Source organism: Ipomoea triloba, chromosome 5 (genome assembly GCF_003576645.1).
Source record: "Ipomoea triloba cultivar NCNSP0323 chromosome 5, ASM357664v1".
NCBI classification, from domain to species: domain Eukaryota; kingdom Viridiplantae; phylum Streptophyta; class Magnoliopsida; order Solanales; family Convolvulaceae; genus Ipomoea; species Ipomoea triloba.
This window is the reverse complement of record NC_044920.1, coordinates 26,693,758-26,705,124: the sequence shown is the minus strand read 5'-3', so window position 1 is coordinate 26,705,124 and position 11,367 is coordinate 26,693,758. Positions and strand designations below refer to the sequence as shown.

The following is an 11,367-nucleotide window of genomic DNA, read 5'->3' as shown; positions in this document are numbered from 1 at the left end:
TTTGCTAATGTAGCATGTCGCAAGACAAAAAATGGTGTATGCGCGACTATGACAGCGATGATGAGGATGTTAGTGCGTCTGAGGAATCGAGTAATTCTGACGATGCGCCCCAAGCTCGTTCGCACGTTACCCCGCGATCCAAGCGTTCAAAAATTTCATCAAAGAATTTTGAGGTTCAACTAGGCGAAGGTACCTCCCATAATCCCAAAGAACTCTCAAGAAGTCAAACTGGAGTATCACGTGACTATGTCGACTTGGATTCCGATGGTGCTCGTATCGTTGGAATTGATTTTACCGACAAAGAGGTAGAACAACTCAAGAAGCTAATTGGAAAGGGGATTTCTTACTCAATTGATCGTCGTCCTTCCAACATCATTAATTGCCACCAAAAGAATTGGGTAGGTGTGCATTTTGATTCCTTGAAAGCCGGTTTGCGCATCCCCTTTGACCCGTTCCTTGTTGACTTCGTGAATTATTACGGCATAGTTCCAGGTCAGATAGCACCCAACGCACACCGTATTCTTGCATGCTACCCTCAGATTTGCAAACGTCACCAAGTGCCTTGTACACTAGAACTCTTCAATTTTCTCCATCTGGTAAAGTGCATGGGGAAGAACCATCGCAACGGTTTTGTCATTATCCAATGTCGTGGGACGGCTGGGAAAGTTTCTGACTTGCCTGACAACAACCGTAGATGGAAAGAGAAATTTCTTCGGGTTCGTTTGGATGGTGATCTTCCTTTTAAAAATGAATGGTCTCGTCGGATGCGTAAGTGCGTGGTACCCCCTGAGACTCCAGAGATTCACATTGCTGTTGAGAAGATTAAGTCTGAATGCTATTCTTGGGAGATTTACCACTCCGCAGAGGCTTTTGATGCAGCTCGACTCCCTGCTCCAATTTACGGGGCCCAAGGTTGGATCTTAAACGGTTAGCACATGTCTCCCCTTTTAATCTTTGATTCCTCACACGTTTTGTTATTTCTTATTGACATCCAGGAGCGCCGGATATTGATCCGGAATTAAAGGAACTGCTAGGTGCAGGCGCAAGCGGGAGTAGTCGACCGGGATTGCCAAAGATTATTTTGAAAAAGAAATTTGTACCTCCTACTATCCCCCATTATGAATTTGGTAGCCCTGGCTTTCCTTCTGCTCCGTTTCCCCCTAAATCACATGGGAAGCGTCCCATAGGTGAGGTTGAAAGTGAGGTGTCGGGGAACGCTTTTGCCACTTGTCCTAACCTCGATGGGGGGTCTCCACTTGTGAGCGCGTTGACCCGCGCACCAGTTGATTTGCGAAAAATGTTTGATCTGTTACTCCAACTGAGTCCTCCACCCTCGGGCATCGCCACTTTGTCCAACGAAAAAGTTGCTGAGCAGCTAGCCCATCACCTAGCTAACGTACTTACTCCAATCATTGAGTTGCTGATCTCTCTTTTCTTCGTTTGGTACTTTCTAAACTGTGGTTTATGATCGTGTTTATGTCAGGTTGCTAGCACAAGCGCCGAGTTGTTCCTGCGATGCCAGCTTATTGCTATAGGATGGGAAAAAGAAACACAATCACTCAGGGCCACCGTGAGGGATCAGGAAAACCAACTCGAATCTCGTCGAGAACAAATATCCCATTTGGAAAACCAACTCGAATCTCGTCGAGAACAAATATCCCATTTGGAAAACCAACTCGAATCTCGTCGAGAACAAATATCCCATTTGGATGCCCAACTCTATTCTTTGGGACAGTATCCAAATTCCGATCAGTTTCGTCGAGATGCCATTGCTTATTTCGTATCTCGACCATCCGAGGTGCCCGGTCTGTTGTCTGCTTTATGTCCCTCCGAGGATGCAGCCATTCCTTTGTTCCATATGTTCCGAGAAGACCCAGTGATATCAGCGATGATACGTAAGGTGACCGCATGGGGTTATCTCAAAGGAACAAGGGGCATGCAACAAACTTTGTATCACATATTACAAAATGTTCTCCCTGAGGATTGGGAATCGGTTCGTACCATTCTGCCCGAAGATCTGACACCTCCTGGTCCAGAGCCCTTCAAGAAGCCTCCGACGGGTCCTTCCTCATCGCGTGGTCAAGATCCATGATTGTTTTGTCCTCCATAGTCGTAGTTGCTTGTTTGTGGATCGGGAGACCGACCCCGCTTGTGTCGGTTGTACTTTTAACTTTGCGTGTATGAATCATTTCCTTCCTTCACTTTGTCATTACGTAACATGTTGTTTCCTTGATTGGGTGTTTGCTCGTGCACGTCGCCTCTTACCCGCACGATTGGTTGATTTGTCGACAGATGCCTCACATCCATGTAGTCAATTGACATATCACTTTGTCACAAGTTACTTGACATCAGAGTGGTTGGCCAAGTGTACGTTGCCATCCAGGTGGTTGATCGTCCGTTGCTCCTCATCCAAGCGATTTGTCTACCGGTTGCTCGCCATACCGACATAGGTTGCTTAACATTCAAGTGATTGGTCAAAACACGGTAGATTACTACACACCAAGTAATCTGTCGATATGCAAGTGGTTGTTCAACAAATCACTTTGTCAATGGCTTGATGTTGAAGTGGTTGTTGTCCGTTGAAGGTGGCTAGGCTTCCTAGCGGATGATCGACCAGATTGCATAACATCCAAGTGGTCGAATCGCCCGTCACACGAAGTGCTTAGTAAACAGGTGTAGGTTGATTGGCGTCCACAAATGCTTCACTCGTCGGTGCAGGTTGATCGGCACCCATAAGTGTTTCGCTCGTCGGTGCAGGTTGTGCTTGGTTGGCTGGTGCAGGTTGATCGGCATCCACAAGTGCTTCGCTCGTCGGTGCAGGTTGTGCTTGGTTGGCTGGTACAGGTTGATCGGCATCCACAAGTGTTTCGCTCGTCGGTGCGGGTTGTGCTTGGTTGGCTGGTGCAGGTTGATCGGCATCCACAAGTGTTTCACTCGTCGGTGCAGGTTGTGCTTGGTTGGCTGGTGTAGGTTGCTTGACTCCCAAGGTGTTGGTCGACTGATCAACCATCTTGCAAATTCCTTGACATAAGATAATATTCAAGCTTCTCTATGCTTTCTTGCAGTTTTTCAAGTAGTATATTCTTCCATCCAACTCTCGCTGCTAACAAACTTGCACAACTTGGCTGCTCTGATGGTTACATTTACTCGTGCATGTAGAACAAAACCCCAAACGAAAATTCAGGTTGAACAAAACCCTAAACGAAGATTCGTGCAGGTCAAACAAAACCCCAAACGGAGATCCGTGCAGGTCGAACAAAACCCCAAACAGAGATCCGTGCAGGTCGAAACATAACCCCAAACGGGCAGGTTGAACACAACCCCAAACGAAGATTCGGGCAGGTCGAACAAAACCCTAAACGAAGATTCGTGCAGGTCGCACAAAACCCCAAACGGAGATCCGTGCAGGTCGAAGCATAACCCCAAACGCGCAGGTCGAACAAAACCCTAAACGAAGATTCGTGCAGGTCGCACAAAACCCCAAACGGAGATCCGTGCAGGTCGAAGCATAACCCCAAACGCGCAGGTCGAACAAAACCCTAAACGAAGATTCGTGCAGGTCGCACAAAACCCCAAACGGAGATCCGTGCAGGTCGAAGCATAACCCCAAACGCGCAGGTCGAACAAAACCCTAAACGAAGATTCGTGCAGGTCGCACAAAACCCCAAACGGAGATCCGTGCAGGTCGAAGCATAACCCCAAACGCGCAGGTCGAACAAAACCCTAAACGAAGATTCGTGCAGGTCGAACAAAACCCCAAACGAAAAATTCGTGCAGGTCGAGCATAACCCCAAACGTGCAGGTCGAACAAAACCCCAAACGGATCCGTGAAAACCCCAAACGGAGATCCGTGCAGGTCGAATCATAACCCCAAACGTGCAGGTCGAACACAACCCCAAACGAAGATTCGTGCAGGTCGAACAAAACCCCAAACGAAAATTCGGGCAGGTCGAACATAACCCCAAACGTGCAGGTCGAACACAACCCCAAACGAACGTGCAGGTCGAACACAACCCCAAACGAACGTGCAGGTCGAACACAACCCCAAACGAACGTGCAGGTCGAACACAACCCCAAACGAACGTGCAGGTCGAACACAACCCCAAACGAACGTGCAGGTCGAACACAACCCCAAACGAACGTGCAGGTCGAACACAACCCCAAACGAACGTGCAGGTCGAACACAACCCCAAACGAACGTGCAGGTCGAACACAACCCCAAACGAACGTGCAGGTCGAACACAACCCCAAACGAACGTGCAGGTCGAACACAACCCCAAACGAACGTGCAGGTCGAACACAACCCCAAACGAACGTGCAGGTCGAACAAAACTCCAAACGAAGAAGTCTAAGACTTGTAGGATCCCATGGTCAGACAGCTGACCCATTCTTCCATGCATCTTGGTTGTCCACCCAACCAGCTAAGCCTTCCGTTCTACTTGTAGTGCGTTCTTTGAGCCGCTTCTTTGTAATCGTCCGTGATGTTTGTCGATCATGGTTACCTCGAACCCCCAATCGGAACTTAGCACTCTTTCGAATTCGGTCGAAAACACTCCTGCGTTGTATGACGTCATCCTGTCGATGCTTTTTATGTTCTTCTCGATCTAGTCTTTGCGTACGATTCGCCAATCGAACTTCCTCTTGGTTGCTCCCTTGAGGTTGTAGATGCGACTGTTGTGCATCGAAAAGTTGAGGCATTTGTTGTTGAGCGATAGGACTCTGGGGGTTCGTCGTCATTCGGGGGGCGGGTGTCGTAACATAGTACCCAAGAGTTCCCAGCCCTGGTTGGCACATCGGTGTGGGTCCATGTTGCGGTGCTCCTTGTATTTGATTCCCTCCAAATATACTTGGCGTTGAGGTCAACGTTTGGCCTACTGGCAGCAACATGGCACATGTAATTGTCATTTGAAAATTCGTTTGTCCAGCATGTAGGCCTTCGCTCGAACCAACCGGTTGGGTTGGTTGTATGTTTTTTCTTGACGGATTGGACGTGAGCTCGTTGTTCAAGTTCCTTGACCGATCTAATTGTTGGCGTAAATCGTCCTCTAGAACTGCTTTAGTCACCCGACGGGTTGAATTTCTCTTTCGCATGTGACTTCGGCTACGATTTCTCCTGTTGTTCGTCATTTTAAGATGGATAATAGTGTAAAGAAAGAAAAGATAAAGGGATAGAACAGAGTGACTCGTTCAATCCCCACAGACGGCGCCAATGATAGCGTAAATGTAAACGGGGTCTACGATTACGGCGCCAATGATAGCGTAAATGTAAACGGGGTCTACGATTACGCTACGAATGATAGCGTAAATGTAAACGGGGTCTACGATTACGCTACGTATACGTGTGTTACGGGTGGTGAGGAATGTCGTTCGGCCGGTCAGACGGTCGGTCTACCGGTCAACGACTGAGCGGTTCGAAGCTATATCGCTCTACGGGTGACGAACAGTAATAAAGAGTAAGCAGGAGAAAGACAATCGGCAAATCACAAGTGTATTAGTGTAGTACTGATGAGTTCTTCCTCCAGTGAGGGGAATGACCCCTTTTTATACAAAGTGGATTCACTATGCACATGGTGTCTGATATGCAAGTGGAGGGCATATGGGCTGTCACTCCGCAAAATGCGCATCGGTTTGCTCGAAGTGGTTGAGTTGCTCGAGGTGATGAAAACACGGATCCCCTGTTCCCGAAAAGTTGTCGGTCGTCACATCAAGCAACTGTTGCGCTCGTGAGCCTCCAATCCACAAGGTGTGTTGCTTCCGATCATGCGGCCGACGGACCGGGTGACCGTCGACGGACCGGTTGGGTGACCGTTGACGGACAGGTTGGGTGACCGACGGACAGGTGATTTACGGACTGACTAGTACATGTGCATATTTACCCATCAATATATATACCAAATCAAGCCCCGCCCGGCCCGACAAAACTTCTGAAAGGATATAAATCATGATAACTCAACTGAACACATAGTTTGCACACAAGGAACCCCTTCACTTTGAGAGGCTGTTCCCACATTGCTGTTGGTGAGACTCGATCTATAGTCTCTTCTCCCAAACTTCACCCCTGTAATCAATTGAGCTTCTCCCAAACTTCACCCCTGAAATCAATTGAGCTGCCCACAAGGACTTATTATATATATATATATATATATATATATATATATATATATATATATATATATATTTGTCATCTTGTGTCGACTAGAAAAGGTTTCGTTGCTTTTTCTACTCAAAAAATCAACTTTAAGCATCAATTCAAGTCATAATTCAACTTTTTAATGTGAGATGTTGGAAAAAAAGTATTCATGACTTATTATTACGCTTAATATTTCAATATTAGAAAATATCAATAATAAAAGTATTCATGTCACTAGCCATACCTATTTGCAACAGTAAACCTTATACTTTTTTATATTATAACTTTTTTAAATTATAATATTAAGTTCAGCATAAGACATAAAAGTTCGATTTTTTTTTTTTTACTAATAAATCTTATAAAATAAAAAATTCTTTTTACATAAAAAGCGAAAGAAAAATGGTCCAGATATACTGTCATACTGATCTGGATCCAGGGCAGCACCGCAGACGTCGGTTCGTTGTCTCTGTCCTTCTCGAAGCGCATATTCTACTGTGGACCATGGATCATAATGCATTGTGGATCATGATCATGACTTATACTGCGGTTGTATTGAACATATACTGTAGTTGTGTTGAAAGGGAACTGCAGTTACGCGGAATAGAGGCCGTTCATCCGTTCAACACAACTGCAGTATCAGTTCAACACAACTGCAGTTCCTGACGAATGAAACGACCTCTGTTTCGTGTAACTGCAGTTCATTTTCAACATAACTGCAGTATCAGTTCAACATAACTGCAGTATCAGCTCAACACAACTGCAGTATCAGCCATGATCCATGGTCCACAGTATAACGACTATACTCGGAGTGCGATGCTATGGTACCTCCATTTTTATCTTTATATTCATTTGAACTCTAAATTTAAGAATTCTTCATCCATTTTATCCTAAACTTCGTAGTAGCGATAATAAATTGTGACCACATTTATATGAAACCGCTTCACGGATTTTTATACGGGTCAGATCAATATGTAAATGTAATACTTATATTAATATATAATATTAAATTAGAAATAAAATATTTGTTACTTATAAGAGAAAAATAATACTTTTAAGAACAAGTATAATACTTTTATATTTTAATGTAAAAATATTATTTTTTTCATCAAAAGTATTATATTTTTCATTGTAAGTAATGTTGCACTTATAAAGGAAAATGTAATACTATTAATATTACATTTTCTATCAAAAGTATTATACTTTCCTATATAAGTAACAAACATTATAGTACTGATTTTGTATTACATTTACTAATATAAGTTTTCAATTTAATCTTGACCGACTCGTCTTATGAACAAGAATCCGTTAGACAAGTTATTGCGGTAAATTATAGTGTATTGTTATACTAACCTGTAAATTCTTAACTCCATGCCTTGTAACTATCACCAAAGCAAAGTTGATAAACTCATTATGATAAACGTTATCCGAAAGCTTACTACTTCTTATATGACCATTATTACTCCAAGTCAACAATGTTGGTTTCAGCTAACGTTATCCATCTGCAAATGCGCGTTTCCTTTCTCCATAGCTTCACTACTACGTCACGATTGCATCATCGCTTACCTCACCACACACGTACAGCCGGTGGTCCGTCGCGGTTTGGCGGCATGTGCGGCGAGAGTACTAGAGAATCGGACGGCACCGCCAGTGATCTTTTCAAGATATATATCCCACGTCATGTGGCTTACATATTTTATCGCCTATTTCATCTATAATTTTATTTTTTTTTTTGTTAAGTTCTAGAGAATCGGCATAGCCGGTGGTTTTTTTTTTTTTTTTTTATATAAATTTTCTAGGATCACTTCTAATGTGAAAGGCTATCTAATAATATGTATAATGATATATACATATTAAAAACTATTTCCGTTCTATTTTTTCCTTTAGGCGATCTCAATTTCGCTGGATTAATTTTAAACTCACAGAACCATGCCTTTAGAGACTTTGAGGATGTAAATCGCGAGTTACGTGATCAACTTATCGATCAAATCATAATCTTCATCTATGTACAAGGGATCACATCTAGTCATGATCTTTTAAATCAGGTGACAAACGAATTATATACTAAGTCCCAATGTCAATTTCTGTTCTTTTTTTTTTTTTTTTGAATATTTAGGGTACGAAAATAATGCTCATATAGTTTACTATACCCGTTTATGTCATCAGTAATATTGACAACTTTTTTTAAAAATACTTATTGAATAATTTAGTTAATTAAGTTGTCGGTGTAATCTCTTAGTTTTTGCTCATTTATCAAAATGCTTCCAATATTTTAAGTTATAATTAATCAATTAAAAAATTGAAGGACAACAAAAACAGAACTTCTTAATATAAATTTTGAGATATGCTTTTAATTTAAACTTCACGTTTAAATAATCTGATAATTGACTGTTGGGATGGCTGCCAATTACTATGATAAATTATCCTTCATATTAAACTATTAAATCAAAATCATGTGTCTATAATAAACTACTTAATTCAATATATAGAGTTATTAGAAAGATTCTCAATTTCATCAATAAATAATACTCCGTACTATACATATTCTTAAATTCTACACCATTTTTTACGTGACGTGTTCTAATTTATCTATGAAAATGAGTGATTAACAATTTTTATTATTCACTTTCTTTTCAATTAATAAAATTAAGACGTGTTACAAGAATTTTAGGGTGTTTGAAAATCAGGAAAATAGCTGTTGAAAAGTGTTTTTTGGAAATTGAGTTATCTGAAAAACATTTTCATCTCTAGTGTTTGGTTGCATTCCAGAAAATTGCATGGTGTGTTTGGTTCATTTTTTGAAAAATGAGCAAAAAAAAAAAAAAAGGGATCAATTACCCTAAACTTTATACAGTCAACTCCGAAGACAAACTTAGCGACGGGTCACCTTCTACCAGAGATGGAACGCAACCAATGGTCACCTTCTCCGGCAAAAGGCGACCACAAAGAAAAACAAGGTAAGTTGTTTCAATTCCCATCTCAGACCAGTGACGACTAGAGGCCTAGAAAATAACTTTCACTCAATAAGGAGAAGTTATTTTTTCAAAAAAATATAATGTAATTTTCTCCAATGACCAGAATTGATTTTCTATAACTTTAATTTTTCATGTCTTGCCAAACACTAAAAGCTCGAAAAGTAATTTTCTGAAATTATTTTTCGAATTTTTAAACACACCCATCTCTAAAAATAATTTATTCATTTACCCCCTAAGGACAGACATGACATGAATGCATGATGTTGTACTGTTGTACTTGTGACTAATCATGAAATCTAACATCTCCTAAAAATTAAAATTTTTTAAAAAAAAAGAAGAAGAAAAAAAAAAAGCTACGTACAACTTGTCATTGAGAACGATAACCCAAATGTCATTCTGTGATGTCATACCAATTTGCAAGTCTTACATCATGCAGTCCGGGCCCTTTTCAAACTTTCACAGCACAATTTAACCATGTTAATATTCCATTTACGTCTTATAAAGTATAGCATCCATACAATAAATTCCATATTGATATAGTCGAGGGATACCCAACCATATCTCTATGCTCCATTTATGCTAATACTACTTCCTATGCATAACCATGTGATTACTAAGAAAATGATGGCTATACTAATCACAAATATGATAGAAATGATGACTTGATTAGGACAGCTATTTAATCAGCATTAATGGAATGTGACAATGCGCGTTTAATTAATATAGAATAGATGCATATGATAGAGATGCATAATATGTCAACATTATGTGTCTAGACAAATTGGCCTGGACACATAAATTTATATATGATGATTGATTGTAACCAGCCATAAAAATTTATAAATGATTGTGAATTTTAGTAGAAACAAAAATATACGATCAATTTTATAATTATTAGAAACTTGTAAGTTTGTAATATGGAAAAAGAATAAAATTAGTCCTCTAAGTCAGTCAGATCGTGTACTTGGGTTCTTAAGTAAAAAAAAACTTCATTCGAACTTCTTAAATTAGTAAAATTGTTCAATTCAGTCCCAAAATTACCTGTTTAATATGTTAGTGTTTCTCAAACAGATACATGTTCTTTTTTAATGTTTTTAATATTTTCGGTTTAAGAAGGTCATATAAAGTTGGATGACTTATTTTGATTCCTTTTATTTATTTATTTATTTATATTTGCAATTGCAGATGGGCTTTCTTTAACCATGGCATGGTGAAGAATAATTAAGGGATGAGAAGGAAAAGTGCAGTGAAATACCTCAGAGTAGGGGGATTGGATGGCCATTCAGGAGCATATTTTTCAAGAGGATAACAGTGAAGTCTGAGGTAGTCTCTCCAGTTATGAACGGTTTCCTTTTTAACGTTAAAGCTTGTGGATAGTCGCATGGTCTTTGATGGGTCGTCGGAGTAGAGCTTCATCTTCTCCTCCACCGATAGGTTGAAGAACTCATGGGCTACCTTTAACATATCCTCTATTACTTTCTTTGACACCCCATGGTTTATTACCTATGAATTTAATAGACAAAATTTTTGAATATAAATTCATTAAAAAGAAAAAAGAAAAAGAAAAACTCTGTTTGCGTTTCTGTCTGGGAATACAAACCTGGAAGAATCCGTAATGGCGGCAGGCATCGCCTATTTGTCGGACGATTAAGTTTCTGTCCCCGCAGCCTAAATCAATGACCGGAACATCGTCGCAGGTGGCTACTTCTGACAGCTTTGGCCTTTCGGATTCCGGGCGGATATATTTGTGGGGAAGGGTGGAATATGGAGTTCCACTGAAGAGAAGTCGTGTACTCATAGAATCAGTTGCCGGAAGCCCGGAAGCACAGAAGATATGATTATAGAGTTATCGATTGTGCAACTGAATATCTTTGGTGTGAATCATAGTGGTATTATCTTCCTTTTTATAGACAACAAAATTACCTTCTACACCCCTGAAAATCTCTCTTACTTTTAAAAGTGAGTTCCACTTTCTTTTTATATTATATAAATAATAATAAAATAATTAAAAGAACTTTAAAAAAAGGTTTTATGGCCTTGGCAGCAAAAGCCGCCAGTTAAAGTACAAAGGTTGCCGATTGGCAGCTTTTTATGTCGATCTTTAGAAGCCTGCTAAACGCGTAGGAAAATTTAAAAAAAAAAAAAAGAAAGAAGAAGAAATCTATATAACGTACCAAATCGTTTTGCAAGTGAGTATAATTGCAGGTTGAAGACAGTCTAAGGGGTTGGTTTCAATTTTGACAACTCATAAAAGAGTGGGCCTAA

The 11,367-nt window shown here is 40.6% G+C and overlaps 1 protein-coding gene across 1 annotated transcript in view; it reads right to left on the bottom strand.

Moving 5' to 3' along the window:
* The window catches only part of LOC116019533 (protein DOWNY MILDEW RESISTANCE 6-like), a 14,735-nt gene extending 3,772 nt beyond the window's left edge, over window positions 1-10,963 (bottom strand). The window contains exons 1-2 of the mRNA XM_031259790.1: window positions 10,703-10,963; window positions 10,358-10,605 (exon numbers count right to left, since the gene is read on the bottom strand). Of these exons, the coding sequence (XP_031115650.1) occupies window positions 10,358-10,605; window positions 10,703-10,900 (446 nt within the window). The 5' untranslated portion in view covers window positions 10,901-10,963. The remainder of the gene's footprint in view (window positions 1-10,357; window positions 10,606-10,702) is intronic.
* Window positions 10,964-11,367: the final 404 nt, after the last annotated feature.